The 25,442-nt window shown below is 43.1% G+C and overlaps 1 protein-coding gene across 5 annotated transcripts in view; it reads left to right on the forward strand.

Annotated features, from left to right (window-relative positions):
- The window catches only part of CTNND2 (catenin delta 2), an 858,429-nt gene that overhangs the window by 813,557 nt on the left and 19,430 nt on the right, over positions 1-25,442 (forward strand). For all 5 annotated transcript variants that reach the window (XM_036280167.1, XM_036280169.1, XM_036280166.1 and 2 more), the window contains 2 exons: positions 75-285; positions 5,653-5,737. In XM_036280167.1, coding sequence (XP_036136060.1) covers positions 75-285; positions 5,653-5,737 — 296 coding nt within the window. The remainder of the gene's footprint in view (positions 1-74; positions 286-5,652; positions 5,738-25,442) is intronic.

Here is a 25,442-nt window from a genome sequence, read left to right on the forward strand (position 1 = left end):
CTCCTGTGCCCACCTCTCCCTCTGCCCTCTTCCTCGATTTTGACCTCATTTCAACTCTTTATTTTTTTCTAAAGGCAAATATGCCATGCGAGACCTGGTCCACAGGCTTCCAGGTGGGAACAACAGCAACAACACAGCAAGCAAGGCAATGTCGGATGACACGGTGACAGCCGTCTGTTGCACCCTCCACGAAGTGATCACCAAGAACATGGAGAACGCCAAGGCCTTACGGGATGCAGGCGGCATCGAGAAGTTGGTTGGCATCTCCAAAAGCAAAGGAGATAAGTAAGTCAAATGGTGACTTCATTTCACCATAGAATTGGAATTGATAGAATGGGTTCTAGGTGTGACCAATGGCCCCTGGTTATCAGTAACATGATTGAATGTCACTGAAAAGCATTCGTCTCTGATAATCAAGAGAACCAAAAAAATAGCAAATGGTTTCCAATCTTCCCACCCCAGAGTGAAAGCTGGTCTTACTGGTAATTCCGATTTGATTACTAACTCATGACTTGTTTGGCTACTGTGGTACAGTTGGCCCTCGTTTATCATGATTAATCAGTTCCAGACTCTACCGCGATAAATGAATTTCTGCAAAGTAGGATTCCTTATTTATATACAGTTGTCCATCGCGGTTTTTTCAAGTATAGTATAGTATTTGGAAAAAACATGATAAAGTGAAGCCACGAAAGTCGAAGTGGCGAGGGATGACTGTACTGGCAAGGTAGATGTGAGAATTTGGCATGTATACACTAGTGTTCCTCCAACGTGCAAGAGCCAACCAGCTTAATCTGATACAGGAAGGTCATCTATGGTGGTGGTTCCAGGTCCAAGTGTTGTTGATGTATCTCCATCCTTTTGCTCTTTGCTATGCAGAACGCATAGCAAGTCATCATGCAGGGTGGGTTCAGGGCCAGGAACAGAATGTGTTGGAGTCAGAGAGAACTCAGTACTAATCCAGCACCCTCTCTTGCTAGGTGAGCATTTGGGGCAAATTAGTAATGTCCAATATAAAACGGGGGGAAGAGTTGTCATAATATATGTCCTGAAAAAAATGCTAATCAAGTCTTAAAAGAATGAACAGGTAGAGGGGGAAATGGTGAGGAAGGTGGACATTTCTGCAAATGGAATAAAGAGGCAGAAGGCTCCATGTAAAAGCAACTACACCACCACAAAAGGGGTTGTTCCCAGTATGATTTAAGAATCAACAATATCTTACTGTATGTGACTGAAAAATATCATTACAAGCCAGAGTGTCAGTGTATTGGAGCTGTCGACTTTATGGGAACATTCACTAAACTAAATTAAATTTCACCTCCTGGAAGTCCCTCAATGGAATCAAATCAGATTAAAAGGATAAACCTCTTGTTATCAGGGGCCTACTTCTTGACTCTTTACCCCCTGATCCTCTCCACATCTAAATAGTAATAATTTATCTTTTGTTATTAAAGGCTGTGAGAGATACACTTTGAGACTTTTTGAAAATTCTCTCATTATTTTATTTAATTCAGGATTTTACTGTTGTATTCTAAAAAAAAAAAAAAAAGTTTCAGGGCTTCTGTTTAAGCTGGACCTCCAAATAGTTTAAATCAACAATTCAGTAATAAGATTGGAATACTTTTCTACATCAAGTACAGAAGCCCCATAGGACTGGAGGAATAATAGTACAGTGTAGATAGTTGGCTTGAATTATCCCTTATAATATTGCACTTCCAATAATATGATCTTCTACATAGGTAGGAAGCCATATGGTTTTCTTCTTTATATGGTTTCAGTGGACCCTTGGAGTCTCACATTAAAATGCTTACCTGTTTTGAACATTATGAACTTAATATGTTAATGCTTTATAAGCAAACACACATACACACAAAATAAAACCATAGACCACAAAAACACTCTGACACATTTGTCTATAATCATAAGACATTCAAAGATTAAAGTATTTCCTCTGAATTGCAAGGCTTAAAGAGCTTTAGGGGTAGTTTGGCATATATTAATTCCCTCCAACTGAGTGAGCACCTTACTGCAGTAAGCATCACTAAATGGGCCTTAAAGAGACAAGATGCTTTTATCAGTCCTATGGTTAATTATAAGAAGAAAATTATTTGATGAACCTAATGAAAAAATTGTTTGAGGAAACCATTATGAAATAGTATATATCCACATTGCCAATCCAAAAACAATCCTGTTAGATCTGGTCTACTCTCGATTATTGTTAATGGGAACGTTCTTTCTCTGTAGATGATCTCATAAATGTTCTTTATTTGAATGAAATTTCTTTATGGAATATCACTTGTTACATTTCATTGTCCTTTTATTTTATTTTTTTCAATGTTAACAGTCTGGATTTATGTGTTTAATAAGAACTGTTGAACTGAGTTGAGTCAAGCTTCTTCCCAGTTAAAGTCAGTTTCATCCATTCTTTCATGTAATTTATCTCTTTCTTATATAGTGACTAATCTGAGGATCAAAACAGGTTTTTATAGCTGCAGATATCCTCATCTTCCATCTATATTTGATTGTTACCTCTCACTGCTCTTAAAATGAATCCAGAAGAATTGCTCTGAATCTTAGCACTAAACTCCCATTCATCATTCAGCTCTATTGCGACCGCGGTCAGTGAGACATCCCTCTGGTCTGCTAGACATATTTTAATGAAATAGAAATTCTTATTGAAAATAGAATTTTTGGTATTGGGGATGATTTTATAATTGCAAAGGGAAGGAATGTTAATTTACTCTAGTTAATTAATAAAATGCTGGCAAATCTGTCCTCCTTAAATTGTCATTTAAAAAGTATCTGTAGAAATAAATTTAATTCAACGCTGGTTCTTAAACTTAAGATGGCATAGGAAAACACAGATACAAAATGGGCCTAGCTATGGTTCTCCATTTTACGTATCAGTAAGTTTTATTTCTAAACATTCACAGGCTTAAACATGGATGATATTAATGAGTCATACTGTCAAGATGCCAATCAGAATCTGTTTGAACTGCCCAACACACCATTTCCTGTTAACACAACCACTGGGAGTGGTGGTCTAAGTTCCTGCTGCTGGAATGGCTGTGTTGAACACCCACAGGCAACTGATCCAACTGAAATCTTCAGCTACCCCTAACCTGACAAGTTTGGTGATGAGCAGACATTGCATAATGGTTAATGACTCTTACAGGAGTTGTATACTTACCGTTTTGAAGTCTTGAAAACATATTATTCTGTTCACATCATTTTAAACACCCATTATGGACATCCTGTCACATCCATCTGTTTTAAAAGTACATTTGTTGTTTTCTAATTTTAACAGTTATATGGGAAATAGTGTTGAATGTGCCACTGTATTTTGTCATAAGACAGAAAAGCCATTAACAGTCTCAACTGTTACTTGTCAGTAAGGAACTGTGTATTTTGGCTGAGGTTATAATCACTTGTCACATTAAAAACACTCAATGGTTCAAGTCCTTCAATCAATAGTTATAGTTTTTCAAGTAGAAGTTGCTATGGTACCAGTCTAGTGAATGGATTAAAGTTAAAGGCTGAAAGAAAGCAATGTTTTTTTGACCTTCACATGTTATTATAACACTGAGCTGTATTGGCATTTTAATTGAGAGGTGAAAACCTGCTATCATTACGCATTTATAATCTATATTTTGTAACTATGCAAGAAGTAGTAACAAAAAATTGCACAGTTTCAGTAGAATTTTTGCATACTTAATTTATATGTTTCAACTACATTATCACTATCTGAATATTAATATATGTCTCCCTAGAGTTGTTAGATTATTATCATGGATAAATATCTAGCTAACAATGATAAAACACAACAAAAAATTGCATTTTATCTTTGTTCAGCATTGATTGTGTAATACTAAAATGTACCTGTATCTATATCCATGAAAAGATCTAAAATTCTCTGCCTTTAAGTCAAAGGAATTTAGTATTATGTTTAAATTATATTATATTTAGAACATGGTACTGGCACAAATCATGAAATCACTTAGCAAGCATCCATTTTAGTAAAAAGAAAATATAACTATTACTTAAATATTATTCATCTCTCATAGAGAAAAATAATTTGGAATTTATAAGAACTCTGTATTTTTTTTAAATGTACATGATATAACTAATAGATTTCCTAACACAGCCAAAGCTGAATTCAATCTCAGTTATAACAATAGCAAGAGTGACTATTACTGTTACCAGTAAATAAATGGATGAAGAAACCTTACACTTAGCTGGTCTAAATTGCAAACATGAAGATCCAGGAAAAGAGCACACATTTAATTGACCATGTATTAGCATCCCATAATCTCATTACAAACTGCTTGTCCTTGAAGTATCCATTTACTCTGGCTCTCAGATCCAATCTCAATCTGATCTCATCTAATCATCTGCTCACTTTCTATTTCAAAGGCATTCTTGTTCTCAATACAGATATTCTCTCTCAGTGTATCCGTGGGCCATTGCATCATGGGTCAGCTTCAGGCATGGACTTCGCATTGCAATCTTCAGGAGTGGTTATATCCTGTGCAACTCCAGGAGTGACCATTCAGATAGACCAGTGTCAGCAGACTGTGGCCCATAAGCCAGATCCCACCTGCCATCTGCTTTTGTAAATTATATTTGATTGGAGCACAGCCACATCATTGATTTATGTATTATTTATGACTCCTCTCATGCTACAAGGGCAGAGTTGAGTAGCTGCAACGCAGACCATATGGTCCTCAAAGCAAAGAATATTTATTCCCTGACCCTTTATAGAAAATGTGTGCTAGCCCCTGACATGGGCACAGGTCAATGGCAGCCACTAGACTTGGGCAGCTGGTTGTGGAACCGGCCTATTAGAATAAAGAATTCACAGGTAGCTAATAGTTTTCCCTCACCACTAGTCTAAGTGACTTGCAAGAATTTCATAGAATTGCATCAACACAGTTTATTGATCTGGTGTCTGTTTTGGGATGCAGATTGGCAAAGAAACAAAAGGCAAAGTATTTAGCTATAGTTTCATGGGTGATTTCAAAGCCATGACTCGAAAAAATCGTAAGAACCAGTAGTCAAAAGGTTTATGGTGACCTTACTTACTCACTATGGCCCAAAGGATGGAACATTAATCATATGAAGGGTATTACTTGCAGGTGCTTTTCTCCCTCTGTGTACCTGTGAGAGCATGTGTGGCCGTGTGTGCATGTCAGCTGCACTGCCAATCTCTTGATCTGGCAAATGAAGAGCACATCCCCACAGTCAGGCAGGTGGAGAGCCAACACTGGGTATGCCCTCATGCTTCGGCTAAGAAAATGGATATCTCTGTTCATCTTACTGCACAGGTGTTGCCCAGTGCTGCTGTTAAAACCTCTGAATCTGGCCCTTCCTAATGGCTAGCTTTCTCTTCTGCTCTATTTTGTAGTCAGATGCTAAATTTGCATCCTGACTCTTCTGTTTGCATTTTCAATGTTCTTTGCCAAATTGCAATGTGCTTGAGTCTCTCACCCTCGGGGCTGTGTTGATGAGAAGGAGGTTGGAGACCAGTGAACTATCCCTTGTACTCCCCGGGGTGAGAAGAACAGCCAGAAAGCCAGGAGGGTGTTTTATTCTTGCCACTTCCTGACAAGTTGGTGTCCACTCACCACTTTGCATGTCCTGTCTTTTCTTTACCAGACATTCTCCAAAAGTGGTCAAGGCCGCATCTCAGGTCCTAAACAGCATGTGGCAGTACCGAGACCTGAGGAGTCTCTACAAAAAGGTAAGGTTTGCTTTATCGTCTCTGCTCATGAGCGATGCACAGGCCCTCAGCCAAAAGGCATGATATCTGGTCCTAACGGGATGCATCCTCGATGTGGAGAGCACTTAGCCAACAGTCTGAGTAACTGAAACAAGAGAACTGATGACGAAGCAAAAGAAAAGATTCACTAAGTGTCCCCTGAACATACACTGAGACCCATGAACTTTCTGGGTTGGACAGATCTGTACTGATAGGGCCTTACCCTAGATCTCCCTACAGGGAAGAAAATAAGTTTGTTTTCCTGAGCTGCTCTATTTTATAATCAACTAAAAATTAATGAACTAAGGGATTGCAAAGAAAAAATATAAGCATCAACAAGTAATTGTGGAGAGGAGACAAAAAGAAACAGAAAAAGCACTTCAGGGAGTTGAAACGCATTACAGCTCAGGAACACGAGTGGAAGGCCCAGCAGCCTGACCCTCACTGGGTTCCTTTAGAGGGTGAAGGGGCTAATGCTCCTGCCGACGGCCAGCTGCAGAGGGTGAGGGAAAGGCTGGGCAGTCAGTGCCCTCTGTCCAGGCAGGCAGGAATTTGTATCATACATTTCAAAGGAATCTTTACACACACACTCCAAAATGGTTTAAAAATAAAGCCTGAAGAGAAAAACATCACATCTAGAAACTTAGATTCTATACCTCATCTCCAAAAGCTGCTAATAAGGTATGCATAGCTTCTCCTTTTGGTTAGGAGGGGAGAATTCTCTAACAGTGTCTTCCAGAAGATGTTGTATTGTCATCAGAGCAGCAAATATGGGTCGTGTAAATGGCTGGTGACTGCAAGGTAGATCTGAGTTAGCAAATAGGGGCGGGGATTCAGAAAGCATGAGCCGAGCTAGCGGAGAAGCAAGGCGTGGCTCCAATCAATAGCTGCCCACTGGCTTCCCAGAAGCCCCTGCCTGTCTGCATGGGGGGGGGCTGGCCTCCCACCACCACCTTCCCCTTTCCCAGCCTCCCCTCACACCCCGGCCTACCAGCCCTGGGCCTTGGACTGGGGATGATGGGCAGCAGCAGGAAGCTCACATCAGAGGAAGGTGAACCCATCTTCCCAGAAGGAAAATTTGTCTTTTTCTAAGCCGATGGGGAAAAGTAAATATTTAATAACTGGATTTCCCCAAGGCCTTCCTATTTCCCTTAAGTCCTCATGGTTTGCATTTCAAGTTCATAAAGTTTAGCTTACAGATTTCTTATTCAAGATTTTCCTATTCCCTACGAGGAAGCATATTTAAGTTGAAACAGAAATTGCCAAATCCAGTGTGAGAGGAGCATTCTAGAATAATTGTATCATCTCCTGCGCATTCTGGGTGGTGAGATAAGCCCTTCACCTTCATGTTGTGGGTTCTGTTTTGTTTTGCCTGAAATTCATATCCCATCATCCCTACTAAGATCCTTCTTGGACTCCAGCAGCCAAGTGAATTCTCTCACAGGGCAGATCCTTCAACTGAACAGGCGGCGAGACAGGAAGAACTTGCTCTCAATTAGAAAGGGGTCGGTCATTCCGAATCAGTGGTTCCAAAAGCTCCATGAAATATTAGTGCCACCAACAAACTCCCCTTTACCGCTGATCCTTTGCTGAAATACTCCTTCTTGTAGGTGCACTGAAGGGAAACCACTTTGGGAGGCTACCTTATTTGTTCCATCCTCGTTTTTTCTGTCAGTGGTTCAAAAAGTATCACAGTCTTTCTGTTTGCATGAAAAAAAAAAAAAAGAATATGTTGACAGGAATTTAATGGAGCTAAAACTTAAAAGTGAAAGATGGTTGAAAATGTGTTTTATGTGAGGAGATTCGAGAAGCATGGGCTGGAGAAAGTGTTGGTGGTGTCTTTAATTGACCCATGATTAAAAAGGATTAAGAAAGCTGATATTAATAATTTTCAAATTACACAGTTGTGAAATAAAATGAAGACCTTTATCTTAATATCCTAAGTGCTGCTAATAGCAAAGCTCAAAATTCACAAAAGCATTTCTTTTTGAAACGTCCGTTTGTGAGAAAACCAAATTCGTTCATCCTCGTGAATTGTTTCTAATCAGTGGGGGAATAGATTTCTATTTCGTCCTTCATTGACAATTTTTGTGTCATTGAAAAAAAAATGATCCGTATCTTTTAATTATCCGTGCTTCAGATCTATTTAATTAAACCTCTAATATAGGCTTAGAAAAGACAGGCTCCTGTGGGTAAAAATGAAGTCTGGAACAATTATTGGAACTTTATTTGGTTTGGAATTATATACCACAGATTTTAAGGGATGAATTAAGGGTAGAAAAATCATAGAGCAAAATCTTGAAAAACTCAGAGATTGTGTAAAATAGGAGAAAAGAGATAAGGGCATTATGGATAAGAGGGAAAACAGGAATAATGAGATGAAATTTGATATGAAAACAAGTCTATGGGACAGGATTAAAGGCCCACCTGTCACTGACATTTCTTTCTAGAACCAAGGCAAGGAGGCCGGCATCTCATGTTATTAGCTCAACTCCTTTATTTTATGTAGAGATACATTTAATACATTAAAATAGTCTTCTGACTGGGTGTGTTACCAACACAAAATTATGTTTGATTCCTTTGAGCCAAAACATATTTGCACTATCCAGACCTTCAGCTTCAGTGAGGCCTGGACTTCTGGCTCTTCCCAGAAGGGAAAACAAGTGCAGAAGAATACTATCATCACATACAGTCTAAATAATGCATCACATTAAAAATAAATAAATAAACTAATCCTTACATTTAGATAACTACATACAGAACTTCAAAATTTCTTTATCATCCTCATCATTGCAGAAGATGTTTTCTAACCGAAAAGAAGATGAGCCTTAGGAACAGACTTGATATGTGGATAAAAGAGCATCAAGAGATCAAAAGTTCTAGGCTTTTTTGAACGTTGGTGAATGCTTTTAGGAAAAATGAGGTCACTGACATAATGGAGTGCTTATGTTTGACTATATTGGGGACTGTTGGGACAACTGGTTTTGGAAGAAAGCAGATAAACCTGGGGGGATGGACATAAAATTATAAAATTATAAAAATCATTGCTTACAAATTCTTATATATAATACCTTAATAATATGTATATCTCTAAGAAATAATGATATTGGTTTAGGCACAACAGAAATACAGAAACTCAAGCTACACAGGTGTCTCCCTCTCATGGTACCTGGTTAGGCAGCTGGCCCAGGACCAGTGTGTGAGCCTGAAATTCATCCTGTTGTTTTGCTGGCACCGGGGTGCTGTTTTTGCCTGTGTGGGCAAAGCTCCCTAGCCCTTCCCCGTCTCATCCCAGCCCTTAGGAAAGGAGGGGGGAAAAGAAAGTGATACATCACTTATCTGTGGAATATAATGAACATAACAGTCTGAGGAATGCGGTAGTCCCAGAGACGTGGAAGTGGGGTACGGACTGACAACCCCCAGAAGAGAGGTTGGTGGGAGAGATAAACCACAGAACTTATATGCATGTATGCATGAACAATGGACATGGACACCAAAGCTGGGAACAGGGTGGGGAGAGAGGGGGAGGGGGGAATCAGTGGGGGGAAAAGGAGAAACATCTGTAACAAAAATAAAAAAATTAATGAAATAAAATAATAATAATAATAAAGTTGAGAAAAAAAAAGAAAGAAAGAAAGTGATACAAAAGTTGTCAAAAAGTTGTCTCCTGCTTACATTCCAGGACCAAGAACTCCGTCATAACACAACATCCTGCTGCGGGGGAGGGTGGGCAAAGTGAGCAGCTAGACCTTTGTGGCAGGAGGAGGGTGGTTATTTTACCCGAGGAAGAAAGGCAGTATCAGTTCCAAGAGTCATTTCATTTTGTTCAAATACCTTTACTACCAATTGCAGTTACTACCTAATGAGGCATATTATTCCATTTTAGTATGGCTGTGGTTATTCACCACTTCTTACTTGCGTTAAGCAAAAATCTTTATCTGCAAATTCTTCCCTCCAGCGCCATTCTGCAAAAGTCAAATTTCTCTTTCCTCTGACAGCCTTCCCTTTTGATGCTGGCCATCCTGTGCCCACGAGGTCAACCCTTCCCAGGCCAGACATGCTCAGTTCTAATATGCCAGCATTTCCATGACTTCACCACTGCTATCACTTTTCCCCCACACGCATGCAAGTTCTTCAGCATCCTTTCTGCAGTGTAGCACCCCAAAATAAATCTGTTCCTCCAAGTTTACTTGAAACAGAAGAAAGAGAGTGAGAGTATGCTTTCCTGGTGCTGAGCTCCCATCTACTAACAAACCTAGGGAGCAAACTAGTGCCTGAGAGGCTCATTATACCATTTGGCAAAACACAAAGAGATCACAGCACTTAGATCCAATGGCCAGAGGTTAAAGGCACCGCCTGCCACCTACCAGCAGTGTTACATCGGGCAGGTTTTCTTGAGCCTCCTTGCCATCAGTGTAGACCTGACTTTGGGCAGCCCTGTGACCTGCTCCTGCTGGGGGGCAGGGAGGAGACCTTTGATTCACCAGCCTCTCGGTCAGCACGCAGAGGTGTGCTGGGCTTGTTCTCTCTCCAGTTATCCACGCCTGGTGAGCAGCCCTTCCTGACCATCTCCAGAAGACTAAGTACTCTCTTAAAATGGTCTATGGCACTTCTCATACCTGGCAGAATGTTCTCTCCAGGTGGCTGGACATGACCTCAGGACCCTAGAGGTTTGTGTCCCAGAGTCTGGAACTTTCCTGACCCTTGCGTCAGAGAACCTTCACATCCTTTCATGGAGACGGCGGCATCTCCCCTCAGTCCTGTCCCAGTGCCTTGGGTTTCTCCATGAAGCATAACAGCCCCTCCCCCGGGAAGCTGACTGTCCTGTGAGCACCAGAGAGCTCTGTGAGCCGGAGAGGCATATACCGCTGAGATGACGCTGCGAATTCTACACCAGCTTTTCCTGCTGTTTGGCTGACAGGCGCTCCTTGCCATCCTGTCCACAGGCAGCTGGACGTGCGGATCCAAGGATTTCATTCTGTCATTGTCACCGTCATTAACATCATTCATTGTGACCCACGTTTTCACAGCTCCCTTGCATCTTGGTTTCTCTGCCTCTTTCCTCCCAGCCCCTAGATGCCCCATCCAGTGTCCCCTCCCACAGTCCTTCACAGCAGCATGCCTGCCAAGGGCATTTGCATTGTAAACAGTCCCAAAAGGAAGAATCCTGCACAGTGGGTGTCAGTAAAACAAATTAGGTTTGTAAGAAGGCCATTAACGACAATGAGCACTACCATGGTTTTAGAAGTGGTTGGGGTGATTTTATTCCATTTTAGTGCTGAATTTGTGGACAATGTGGCAGGTCAAGTATGCTGAAGACTACTGTGGGCTCAAGGACCATGGAGAAGCCTGGGGTTGGGACAGGAAAACGTGAGCTTGAGTCCTGGCTCAGTGAATAGCATGCCATGTTTCCCCAAGAGAAGGCCGTGCCCTGATCCTATCCATTTCTAGTTTGAAAAGGTTGTGGTAAAATAGCACTTTCCACAAAAATCATCTTCTCGTGGCCGCGTGACATCACCATCCCTGAGTCTCCTCAGGCTCTCTGGTTGCTGCTTCTCCACCCTTTAGGGGCTCCTCTTCTTGTTCATTCCTTAAATGTGATGTCCTCAGGGTTCTGTGGTTAGGTCTTTTTCACCTAATGGACGCCCTCTTCCTGCACGTCCGTAACGCTTCCCTGGGTTCAGTTACCATCTCCATGTAGTGGTCTCCTGAATCTGTTCCTCGAGCTTCAGTCCTCTCCATATATCTAACCACCTGCCAGATAACCTACTGAGAGGCCCCGGCACCTCTAACAAATCAGATCCCAAACAGACCTCCTTCTCCTGTATCCCTTCCCTCTTTCTGCATCCTCTGACCAGTGACTAGCATAGCTCTCCACCCAGCACCCATACCACTGCCCAGGAACCATTCTGGCTCTTTCTTCTTCACATGTTTGCGCCCAACCCACGAGAAAACCCCAGACGTCTGCCCCCATTCACTCCTTTCCACAGTCATGACCATGGATAGCTGACTTCCTCTGCTGGGTCATTGCCACAGACACCTCACTGGGCTCCCCACCCTAATGACTCCTTCTGTCCAGTGCATTCTCCTCCAGAGGGCAGTAGGAGTGAACTTTCTAAAAAGAAAGTGTGATTAAATTAGTGGCTCCCATTGCCCTCAGGACAGAGTCCAAATATTTTAGCACATGTTAGCACGTGAGACCTTTTGGGAACAGCCTCAGCCTAGCTCCCTACCTCGTGCCTGCTCTCCACCACCCTTGGCCCTAACCCCTGTGTTTTCCTGGCCACCAGGTGTACCTAATTCCTGTGTTCCCTTGGCCACCAGGTGTACCTAACTCCTGTGTGTTCCTGGCCACCAGGTGTACCTAACTCCTGTGTTCCCTTGGCCACCAGGTGTACCTAATTCCTGTGTTCCCTTGGCCACCAGGTGTGCCTAACTCCTGTGTTCCCTTGGCCACCAGGTGTACCTAATTCCTGTGTTCCCTTGGCCACCAGGTGTACCTAACTCCTGTGTTCCCAGTTCACCCTTCCCCCCCTTCCCTTTACCTTTTCACACGTCTGTATTCCATCCTCTACCCTCCTTGCCATCTACATCTTCCTCATTTTCCCCACATTTTTTTTTAATCACTCAAGGACATTTTGCATTTATCTTCAGATAGAGCAGGAGGGAGAGAAGGAAGAAGAGAGAGAGAGAGAAACATCTATGTGAGAGAGACACATCGAATGGTTGCCACCCACACGACCCAACCGGGGCCAGGGACAAACTGCAACCGAGGTAAACTGTGCCCTTAGCAGAACCAAACCTGGGCCTCTGGGGTCCGCGGGCCAACACTCTAACCACTGAGCCAAACCGGCCAGGGCTTCCCCATATTTTTTATATTAACTTTCCTGAAACACATCTCTCTTACCTCTTCCCCAAGTCTGAATTAAGGTCATTTCTTACTAATCTGAAATAATTATAGGGCAAATTAATTTGAATGAATAAAAAATTGTAATTCAAACTTTCAAAGAGTGACTTTTAAGCTTTACAAATAGCTTGCGCCTACTGCTAAAAGCATCGCAGCACTAGGTGCTGTACTATTTAATATCTAGATAAGATTTATTTATACTATTATAGAAAACCACTTTCTTTTTTGGTTCAAATACTAATTGTGGGAGGATTTCCATTAGGAACTTACATTAAAAGTCATTTCGTCATAGGAACTGCAGTGCAGCTTGCCTCCAACTCAAGTACAATTAATGTCAACTCCTGGTGAGCGGAATTCTGAATTAAAGGATGCCATAAACGTAGTCATAAAATACACATGCTGCTTGAAAGAGGCCGGCATTACTCTGAGCCAGAAAACAGGAATGAAGTAAAGAAATAAGTAAAATAAATTATCTCTATATGTTTCCCAAAAATAAAGTCGATGAGTTAACTTTTTTAAAAAAATTGCAGTTCTCAATTTCCTTGAACTGTTTTGATTTCTCTGTTGCCCAAAGTTCTAAATTCCCCTTCTGGCCACCAGTGTCTGTGAGAGCTTCCGATGTATCCTCAGCTTAATGACAAGGAAAACTGAAGTTGACCCAGTTCCTAGCCAGGACAGACCACTGTCTTATTGGTCTTCACGACGCATTAGGTCCGAGACCAATTCAGTGAAGCTTCCTGAACACAAACTCAGTAACAGATCTTGGTTTTAAAATTCATGTGGCCCATTTTGCTTTCAAGTGTTATTTACATAGCGGTCAGTTAAAATGTTAGCTTGTTTATCCATCGCACTCAGAATCAAAAAAGGTTTAACACATAGGTTTTAGGCTTTGGATCAAAATCTTTCGTTTAATCATCAGTAATGCAAACCAGATCTTCATGTTTGCTCTCAAGTGGGGGCAAAATAACTTTTTATTAAAGGATTACAACCAGCATGCCTGAATGTTTTTCAGGCTGGTGATTAATGCCCGCCTGCTTGTGCTTGACCACTCGGTTAGGTCGACAGCAGGAGATGCCCTGGCAGCCCCCATGACATTGGCTTTGTGTGGGACTCAGTTCTAGATTCCTGGAGTGAACACACCAGCTCAGCACAGCAGCTCCTCATTGTTCCCCAACTCCCCCCTGCCCAGCAGAGCCCCTTGAACACTCCAGGCTACTTTGGAGGCTTCCTAGAAAAGCCACAATAGCAACCTGGAGCCATCCCAGCCTACTCCGTGATGCCATGGGATCACAGCAGCTGATCGATAGCAGTTCTCAGGGTAATTGACCTGTGAGAAATCACAGAGCTCCAGGTACGCTGAACCTGCTCCATCCTTGGAAGCACAGGCATGTCCAAAGATGGAGGGGAAGAGGTAGCAGGAAGCCTCATGGCATCATGATGAAAATTCCTCTGAGCACTGGGCACCAAAAGAAGGCCATGGGAGGGGGTGCCACATCTGTCCTTCCATTTCCTTGCCTTTCCATGGGCTGCTTGCCAAGAAAACATGCCAGGCCCTTAAGACAGACCCTGAGAAGTTACCATGGAAATGGACAGAGCAATTTGTCAAGTAGGAGGAAACAATTTTCCCAGTGTTTGGTTTATGGTACTGAGGCTCATTATTTCACTCTAAGTATTTCAAAGGGCTTCAGAGAGAACAACATCTACTCCTCTCTATGAGTAATTAAAATCCTTAGTTCATAATGCAGGGATCAAATTAAAGACGGATCAAATGTCAGAGTCAAACGCTTGTTGACAGTCAGCAAGGTTAGGACCCAGGCCTAGTCTCCCGCACCAATGTTCATGGCCCAGTGTTTCAGCAGCTGTGTTTCCATAGCGCACCTACCCTCCCACCCGCTACGCGAAATATCAGTATCTTGCAACAATGAGCTGGTGTCTTAAAGGATGCCAAAGTACCTGTGCTTGAAACCAAATAAGGTCGTGTTTCTCTAGATGGAGATATTGCATTCGCTATTGCCCTTTCAATGAGAGAAACAAAACATAAAACTAATCTTCCTAAATGCCCTTCCTTTTGTTGTTGGAAAATAGACCCTCGGGTGGCATGTACCATTCCACCAGTGCTTCATGAGCTAGGGTAAGAGAGGAGCCATGCCCTTCACGGCCCGTCCCACACGGGCTCCCTCTTCTTCCTGCTGTCTATTCATTGCATTGGCTCTGGCCACCACTGCACTCACAAAATGAGAAATCAATAAGTAATTATGGATAGGTGAGGGATGCCTGCAGACTTTCTCGAATGTCCCAGCTGTAGTAGATGAGAGAGTGGACACAGCCCTCACATCATCCTTCACTGCTTTCAGGATACTGGCCAGTGGCCAGTGATGAGCCCGTAGCCCTGCTTTCTGCAAACCGAAGTCCTTCATCAGCCTCGTCTGCTGGACATTTAATAGTCAATATGGGATTCCAACGTGAGCTGAAAAGGTATTTTGAAATATCGTCAAGGAAAATAAGCACAACACAATCAAAATTTTAAATTTTGATCTTAAAGTCTTACAGTAATACGCACTTTATCAATGTTACCATTGATGAATTAATAGATTTTTCCTTTGCAGTATCTAAGATGATGCTAGAAAAGCAGTGTATCCTCTATAGAAATAAATGAAGCTACTGAATGTAGAACCATCATTTTACCGAGGAAATTGCTTATCGGGATTTATTAACTTTTCTACTGTGCCAGAAAATTCTTCACAAAGAAATGAGTGGAAGGATGTAAGGACTTTGGGCCAGATGCTAAAACAATCCCAAGTCTAGTGTCCTCAAGAATTACAATTTCAGCTTCTCAAGTTGTTTCTTTTCTAAACCAGTTAATGTCAAGTTGGGGAAGAAAAGGCAAAGGTGGAGGTTAACTCAGCTATGATACTGTTTCCTCCACAATTCCAGGCATTTGCTCATTAATGTTTGTATTGACAAATAAGGTCTTCCTTCACGAGGTTCCCCGACCCCTCTGAGACAGTTCTCAGACACTCATCATATGATATCTGTCCAAAAACAGGCGCAAATGGGAACAGAAGCAAAAATCAATTGCGCAAAAGTGGAAATCAATGCACATGGCAGCTGCTGAACAAGAAGTGACTAAGTTATAGCAGCCGGCAATGAGTCCCCACGTCAGGGGAGTCCTACCGAGCGGGGCCCAAACGGAACCTTTCCTCTGTGCCCCACTGTTCCACAAAGCTTTACCACAACGTTTTACATCAAAACCTACAAAAACACAGAAACGAAAGGCAGGAGGAAAGGATTGGAGCATGAATGAGGAAACGCACTTGGTTTAATGTCACTTTACCTTCATTCTTGTCACTTACCTCACACTTCGCCCTCCTTTGTCATGGGTCCCAGTAGATGGGATGATGCTGCGTCTATGAGAGTTCCTCTGCTTGGGCACAAAGAGCCTGGTCAGTCTCTTCTCTTTCATCTCCATCTCTCCCCACTCTCATAAGCTGCGCCTTCTCGTGTCCCCATGCCCCCACACACCAGGCTCTGGCAGGGAAGGGACAGGCAGGGAGAGGAGTGCAGAGCCTGGCCTGTGTGGCTGGAGCCTGACATTGGTCCACTGTGCCTCTGGCTGTGTTTGCTCAGCGGTACCAGCCCCTAACCAAGGACCCCTGGCCTGGACCTGGCTTTCGCCAGCTCACTGGCATGAACTCTCCATCAGCCTCAGGCTTCTGCTCCTCCGTTGCACATAGACCAGAGTGGATACAGATACTGTGCCCCTGCAGCTTAGGTCACATGGAAAGTCCTGTTCAAGAAAAGTACACTTTAGGAATATAAAATTCGGTACAGGGGCTCATGTGGTGGACAGACCTAAAACTTAAGCTTTCTAAGCTCCATGGTCAGTCTATCCCTGGCACTAGGTCTATGAATTCTACTGCTAATGTCACTGAAGACACCCCCCCCAAACTCTAGAGAGCCCATGGTCAGGCTGAGCCCAGGGTCACTTCCTGAGCTTCAGGAGCTGGAGTTTGGGGAATGCCCAGCCCCCACGTCAAGGAAGCTCTCACCACAGCCCCTTCTACCCTCTACATAATTTTCAGCCTGATCTGTAGACTCTGGAGCTGGGCCATGTACTAATACTCCAGAACTCTACTTTGTCTTCCTCCTTCACAACTGTGAAGGAATGATTTAGTGCTTTACTTGGCATTGTGAACAGTGGGGCACCTATTATTCTCTGCCTTATTCCTTAGCCAGAATGGAGACAATAGGGGGGAAATCATATGAATACTCTGTCTCAATACCTTATCACAGGTATTTCATCATCTACTAGTTGTCCCTAGTTCTAATCAATTATATCTAGTAAACCCAAATAAACATGGCTTTTAAAAAGTTAGAAATGCATTGTCTTCTGTATTAGTTTCTTATTGCTGCATGAATAAATTATGATAAACTTAGTGGCTTAAAAACATAAATTCACCCTGGCCAGTTTGCTCAGTGGTTAGGGCGTCGGCCCATGGTCCAGAGAGACCCAGGTTCGGTTTCCGCTAAGGGCACGTACCTTGGTTGCAGTTTTCTCCCGGCCCCGGTTGGGTTGTGCGGGTGGCAGCCACTCGTGTCCCTTTCACGTCAATGTTTCTCTCTCTCCCTCCCTCCCAGTCTATCTGAACAAAAATGGAAAAATGTCCTCAGGTGAGGTTAAAAACACACACGCACAAATTTATGATCTTACAGTTCTACAAATCAGAAGTTCAAAATGGGTTTCACCGGGCTAAAAAGTGTTGGCATGGACGCACCCCCACTGGAAGCTCCCCAGAGAATCCATTCCCTTACCTGTTCCAGCTTCTGGGAGCTGCCACTCTCTTGGCCATGGCCGCTCTCTCCATCCTCTAAGCCAGCAGCCTAGCATCTTTGAATCTCTTTCTCTCCTTGCACGGTCACATCACCTTCCCTGGGACCCTCCTGCATCCCTCCTATAAGAACTCGAGTGATTATATTGGACCCACTCAGATAATTCACAGTAATCTTCCCCTTTCAAGATATCTAATTTAATCACATCTGCAAAGTCCTCTTCCATGAATGTAACTTAGTCACAGGTCCTGGGGATTAGGACTTGGACATCTTCGAGCAGCCATGATTCAGCTGACACACCCTCTCATAAGAGTCGGAGTCTAGTGGTCCCAGTCTGATATCATGGCTCCCAGAACAGGGTTCTGGCTCCTTCCCACTCAGTGCTCCCGCCTCTCGAGCGCTGCCCTTGTCCGCATTCTGCACACTAGCCCTCAGTCTGTCCACATTCCAGGCATTTTGGAAGGGAAAGCAGCAGGGGAGGACATACTTTCTCTTTTTAGGAACATGCGTTTAGAAATATTTCCAGATCTTAGTGATGTGGCCAAATCTCCCTGCAAGGGCGGCTGAGAAATGGGTGTCGCTGAAAAGCAGAGTTTCTATTACAAAGTGGAAAAATGTAAGAAAAGGCTACCGAGATGCTTGAGCCCACGACGTCCATGCGGGGTGCGCACCGACACCGGTTCTCCTTCTGATAGCTCTGCCCGTTTTCTGTACGAGCCACTATCTGGAGAGAGCCCAAGGTTCTTCCAGGAATTGAAAATGCTTCTGCAGTAATTATTGTTTGGCTTCAGTTTTGAAAACTCTCCCAAGTCTCTGACCCCTCAGTCCTACACAGAAAGGCTGGCTCAGTGGGAAAAGAGGAAAGACTAAGTTTCCAGATGCTTTTTTTGTAGCTCCAGCAACATCAAGGGGAGAAGTGAGGATGGCACAGACTGTGGAGACAGCTCGGTGCTGCTCCGTGTTGCTGCTTGCCCTGTCCCAGCACCGTGCCCAGGACAGGCTGCCTGCAGTGCCCGGGATGGAGCCTGAGGTCCTCACAGTGCCCATGCGCTCCCGAGACCTAGCCATGCTCTGTTCACTGGATGCCAGATTCATCACTAGTAAAATATGTAGCATCAAAAATATGAAATAGCCCTGGCCCATTTGGCTCAGCGGTTGAGCGTCAGCCTGCGGACCAGAGAGTGCCGGGTTCGGTTCCTGCTAGGGGCACGTACCGAAAGGAAGGAAGGAAGGAAGGAAGGAAGGAAGGAAGGAAGGAAGGAAGGAAGGAAGGAAGGAAGGAAGGAAGGAAGGAAACATACATCAATTGGGAATCCACTTTACCATCTTCAATGTATTTTCCTTTAAGCATTCAGAATACACTTTTATAAATCCAAATCTAACCTTGTTAGTCCCCTAATTAAAACTCTTCAGTAGCCCGGCCGGTGTGGCTCAGTGGTTGAGCATCGACCCATGCGCCAAAAGGTAGCAGGTTCAATTCCTGGTCAGGGCACATGCCCAGGTTGTGGGCCCGATCCCTAGTGGGGAGCAGGCAGGAGGCAGCCAACTGATGTTCTCTCTCATCAATGTTTCTATCTCTCTAATCGATGTTTCTATCTCTCTACCTCTCCCTTCTTCTCTCTAAAAAAAAATCAATAAAGAAAAAAAATGTTTTTGAACTTTTCAGTAGCTTCCAGTTTTCTCATAATAAAGCCCTATCCATCTCTCCAAGCTGACCTCCCTGTAGGCTCTCCCTCAGCCACTTTGTCGCAGCCGCACTGTCCTCCCAGGTCCTCCTTGCTCTTCCTTGCAGACACAAGGCTGTGCCAGCCTCAGAGACATTGCAGCGCCTGGGCACAGATTGAATCTTCAGCCAGGAATGAATGCCTTCCCTCTACTCCCCCAAGCCTGGCTGCTTTCATCCCAGTATAGCTGTCGCTTCCTGAGGGAAACCTCCCTGTATCTCTCCAGCTCTCCAATGCTAGTAAAGATCTCTCTTAATGACCTGTCCTTTTTCTCCACAGCTCTTCCTGTGTGATGTGATGTGATGTGATCATTTTTAAATGTCCATCTCCTGCTCAGGAGCCATGCCTACCTCTTTCCCTGTTCTTGCCTCTGTGTCTGGCACAGAGCCAGCTACTTATTAATGCTCATTAAATAAATGCAGCAGTGTAGCTGCCCCAGAGTTTAAGCTTCCCAAAGGGTGCATTCACCAACTCGGCTTCCATTTCCATGGTCTGAAGCATTTTTAAATGGGGTGGAATGTGGAGACCTTGAGGTTAGGACTCAGAGTGAACTTTGAACTTCTTGACCCCTGTTGAGTATATACGTAAAATACCTGGCTTTTCAGATGTTGAAATGACTTTTAGACTAGAAGCCACACATTTGGATCAGCAAGCCTAAAGACTGGATTTTGCTCTGTTTCACCCCAAATTTAACTTTGCAGCCCTACTTGGAACACACAGGCCATTGATAAAGACCATTTATGTCGGATCTTTGTTTCAAGACCTCAAAAGTGATTCCCGGAAAACCAGAGGATTAATTTGGTCATATTTCAATTATCTGAGTGGGTTTTCCACATTACGTTGGCAACTAACTAACTACTAATAGTTAACATTGCTATACTTTCTTCAACCAAATTATATAAATTTCTTTGCAACTTGTCAAACCTTCCTGTTGATATTGGTTCTTTAGAACTAGGCCAATGCAGTAAATTGAATTTCTGAAGTGAATCTACTTGGTATTTACTTTTAAAGTACGGCACTGCTGAATGCCTTTATCTTTCTATATACTGTAACTTTAAGTATCTAAACCAATTTAATTGAATTTAATTAAGAACACCAAAGCTGAAACAAACTAATGAAAGCAACTGGTATGTAAGGTGGTATTTATTTCTGCATCAAACTGCAAATACTCCCTTTTGGTCCTTGCAATGTAGTTTAAATATTTAACTGTAATAACTTTTGGAATTGTTGGTGGGATTAGTTTTAATGACTCTTTAACAGACAGTTTGCCTAAAAAAAAATAGATGGAGGCTTGTTTCATTACAGCAAAGAGGCGCTGAGGTTTCACTGATATGTAAAATCTGGTTTGGTCTTCAACCACACAGACTATGAATATCCTATGTCCTTTTCCTCTATACTGCTAATGTAAAAGCATCCAAAACTATGGAAAATTGTATAAGGGTTTATTTGAGTCCAACTGAGGACATGCCCAGAAGCAAGATCTCCACGGACTGAGAAAATGCTCCAGAGAATGGCAGTCTTGCAATTTTTTTTGAACATTTGGAATCAGAGCGAATGTAGGGGAAACTGCGTGAAAGTCACTGGTGGTAGATTAAGGAGACAGAGAAAGCAAGGCAGGGAAATGTGTGACTGCATTCCAGGAGAGCTGACCTTGACACTGATGGCAAATAGGAATGGTATGGGGCCAACAAGACAGGTGCCGTCTTGAGGGTTGTGCCTCTGAGGGGTCTGAAAAAGAGAATTATTCTGGCATTTCAAAGGTGTATTAACCTGGTTACATAAGAACAATGGACAGGGCTTGCTTCAGGCAAAGGTAGACCTTTTACCAGGAAAGTTACAGGCCTGCGGCATGACTACCTACCATGAAATGCCCATTTAGGAGTTACGATCAAGTATCCCTGTGAGGGTACTTTCGGTCACTGACCCTGTCATCTTTATTACAGAGTTCCTTTTTCATTCACAGTAAAATACCTTTTATTGAAATAAGGAGGGTGTATGTATAACTACAACTGATTTGCAATCTTTTCTTTCTCTGCTTCATGTGATTACATTAATAGGTCTATTCCACTTAAAAATTACTGGAAAACTGGCACAATTTTAGGCAATCACATTTCTGAGAAGTGAGTAGTAACGCCTTGGCCGGGGACTATCTGTAGTGGGTGGCAACAATTCCCGTCTTGACTTTCATTTGAAAAACAGATTCCTGATGAAGAAGTCCTGCTAGTGAATGCAAATGGCAGGCTCTGCGTGTTCCAGGTTGAAGGAGTAGGTAAACGTGGGTTGCTAAAAGCCCAAAGGATTTTCACCACATTTGCTTTATATCTCAAGTCACTCACAGCAAATTGGAATTGACAAGCTTTATGGGCTGAGAGCTTTCAAGGACAACTAAAGCAAAAAACTTGTGTTTGTCACCACAGAACCAGATACTCTCTGTATGCCTACTGAGACATCCCTGTTTGGAGACCAAATAAGTCTCAAATTCAGAAGTTCCAGTGCTGTTTTAAAATGGGGGGAGGGGGGGAGCGCCAATGACTATACACTCACTAACAGTGTGTTAGGACATATTTTGCATTCTAACCGATAAGCCCAGTAGAAATAAACTCGTCTCCATTTTCAAGGCTAATTGTTTATTAAAGCTTTTCTCTCAGTCAGAAATGCCCCTTTGCCATCAGAAAAGATTTGTTAAGTCTGAATTCGAAGTTTAGAAGATAACACTTGCAAAGCATGCTTTGGAAACATCTGTAAAGGGAAGCATCACTATTGGATTTACTGTCAGAGCTATGGGTATTCACTCACTCTGGCCCCCGCCATCCCATTGTTGACTGTTCTCTAAACTGGGCTTTCTTCCAGAGGTCAGGGGTCACAGCAGAAATAATGTGAAAGTCCATTTCCTGTTCATCTCATCTCCTGAAGCACAGTAATGAGGATTTGGTATTTAACCCCTTTTCTTTCTCCCTAATCACCAGATCCTCCCAACAGCCCTTGAGATATTGACTCTTCCTTTTCACCTTCTCTCCAGATTGAACTGTTTCTCTCCCTAATCCTTTCCTTCCTCCTCCAGCTGGCAGTGCCCCCTCTTCCCTGCTCTGAGTCAGCATTGGTGGGGAGGGGTGTACTCCGGTGCTCACTGGGGGTGACAGGATGTTCTGGGCCCTCGGGGAGGAGGAAGTCTGTGAACAGTCCCACATGGCACATTTTCATTCTCTCCCACCTAATTGCTCTCACCTGCTCTGCTCACCACTGTGCCCTGTCCAGCAACATTCCCACAGGGGACCCTTTCAGAAGCCAGCCCCTTCTGTCTGGTGGGCACATCCCAGAAGTGGGGATGTGCTCCAGTGCCCAACCCTAAAAGATATTGGAGCAGCCTAATGAGAAATTGACACACTCTCGGTGCTCCTCTTTCTTTTTCCTGGCTCTCCTAAGGGTTTGTGCTTGGGGAGAACTGGGTGTGTTCGCTGTGGACAGGTACGTGAGTTTTCTGAACTGCAGGAGGCAAGAAACAGCAGAGAGGGCTGGGGTGGCGGGCAAAGCGTGCTCTGGGAGCTGAGGAGGGACTCAGCCGCAATCCAGGACCGGATGTGCCAGGTACAGTGATGCTCAGAATTGTGCACCAGATTGGTTAAGGGGAGGCAATGTTATATACTCACATTGAAATATGGGCAGCTGACAGAAATGATCATTTAAAATGCAGCAGGCAGCCTTTTATTTCTTTTTTCTTTTTTGCTACCATTTTACCTAAACTAACACTACCTTCAGCATAGCTGCAAGTATGTTATGAAAGACAGATATACCCACAGCAGAAGATGATACTGATGAGATTGCTCTAAGCTAAAATGAAAAAAAAAAAAAAAAAACACAAAAAACCATAAAGCTCTGATAACCTCCATTTGTTAGAGGACAATAAAGGACAAGAACATAGAGGCTAGCTGTAAAGCCCATGACATTGGGCAGCATTTCATTTTACAACAATTAATGCAGTCATCTGAAATCACTGGATCCTACTAGCATTTATTAGGCACTTCTGTATGCAGGGTCTATGCTAGGACCAGGGCTCCAGAGTTCAGCAAGGCCACATCCCTGCCTCACAGCTGGGGAGCCGGACAGGATTGCAGCTTTCTCTACCACGATGTCATAGGATTTGGTTCACAGCAGGGGAAGAAAATCATGCTAAGTAGTATAGTGCAAAGCTCCTCCAAAGTTCAGGGACATAGTTCATTTAGCCCTAGTGGTTTAATGAACATGTATTGCCTGCCTCTTGTTTCTCTAACACAAAACTGGGCAGGACAAGTTACACTGGATAAAGAGGGAAGGTGCTGTGTCAGGCTGTGGAGCTGACTGATGTGAGGTGTAGACATGTGAAATTGAATCACATAGCCAGTGAATACCTGGTTATCAGGTGTGGTTGGGGCTCTGTGTGTGTTGGCACCTCTCTGCCCTGGGGTTGGGACCTCTTTTTATTCCTTGAGAATGCCTGATCTGACATCCCCAAATGAAGTCGGTGACTTTGGAGCCTCCTAGGATTCAGCACTTTAAAAATGTGTTCTGTATCCCTATTTGTCACTGCCACCTGTGCAAGGAAACCCCACGCCAGTGGCTCTCTCCATGCAGTTCATTAACGTCACCGGGGGGCTTTGAAAAGCACCAGTGGCCAGGCCAGACTCAGAACAATTTAAACAGAATCTCAGGGCCTGTGGCCCAGGCGTTGCCATTTCTAAAACTACCCAAGCTGATTGAGTCATGTTGACCTTTATTTATAGAAAAGCAACTGACACAGAGCTTATGATACTAGTGTATGCTGGGAGAAGAGTAGACTCCTGAAAGCTTTTCATTTCACCTCTGTATCAACAATACAGAGACCCAGGGAGAACAGTCTTGAGCCTTGACAGACTGCTCATGCTTTGCACACAAACCTAACTAGTGCACATGCTGATCTTAACTGAATATCCTGTACAGTTTCCAGAATAAGAAGTGATGGGGCGAGTACATGTCACATAGACTGGTCTGAAAGCCACCTTCTTAGTCCCATCATCTGAACTCTGTCAGTGGACGTCTCTCCAGTAGCACACTTTTCTCAGAGCTGATTACAGGATGGTCAAAAATACAAAATGGAGATTCTTCTAAATGCAGTGACCTCAAAATACTTGAGGGGAAGATCTAAATAGGAACTAAATAGAGTGATCACTATGTAGACATACCATGAAGACCAATGGCTGTGAGGCTGTGAAGAACATTACCTTGATTCTCAGGCATTCTGGACCATTGAGCATACAAGATGGATGATAGTAGCTCTGGGGAATAATACAGTGTCGTAAAGAAACACATCAGGAACTTTAACATAGAAGCTGAAACTGGCAGACGGACAGTAAAGGGTAAGATAAAGAAAATCAGATTATTTCTTGTGGCAATTTAAAGTTCAATGACTTTGAACTGGTCTTCTCTTTTGGATTTCTATCTCTATATACTTGGAACAATTTGACAACCACCAGTTTTAAGTTTAATACATTAACAATAAAAACCAATTTGAGGCACAGGTATCATATCACATTTTGACAGCTTGGCTGAGTCTTGAGCTGAAGGGCACAACTTCTGGGTCGTTCTGCTGGAGGTGACCAATAGACACTAAAAGAGTCCCTCACCATCAACGTTAAGGATTGACAGCCCTTCCCTAGTTACTATGGCTATTCTTCATTCTGTTTTTCTTCCCTGAGCGGTCTTATCTAACACCTAGAAGCCAAAGGGTTGATGAAAAGGGAACTATGGTTAAGCACCAAATAAAACAGAATTCAGGAAAAAGCCTCTGGCCTACAGTCAGTTAAAACTTTATGAAGAAAAAGTAGCAATCAAAGAGAAAAATAATAACTTAAAACTACATGCCCAAGTTGTATGTGTTCACATAAACTGCTTTTAAGCCTTTCTGAATGACAGTGGGAAATAATAAACAATAAATTGATTGCAAGTTGTCTAGGTAACAAGTATTCCATGGCTATTTGGATAAAAGAAGTGTTAGCTTAGCAATAATGTTTTCTTCTTTAGAAGGCAAGACATTTTTTAATTGAATGATGAAAATTTCACGCAATAAAAAGATGTGGAAGGGCAGGACATTTATCCTCAAGGTAATTGATTATTCCGCATAACTAAAGTGGGTGTTGATTGATCTGTACCCTGGTCTTTAGCACCCAGTGTTACACTGTTCTCCATGACATTTGGGAGTATGTACCATCACAAT

Source organism: Molossus molossus, unplaced genomic scaffold (assembly GCF_014108415.1).
Source record: "Molossus molossus isolate mMolMol1 unplaced genomic scaffold, mMolMol1.p scaffold_m16_p_3, whole genome shotgun sequence".
Lineage (NCBI taxonomy): Eukaryota > Metazoa > Chordata > Mammalia > Chiroptera > Molossidae > Molossus > Molossus molossus.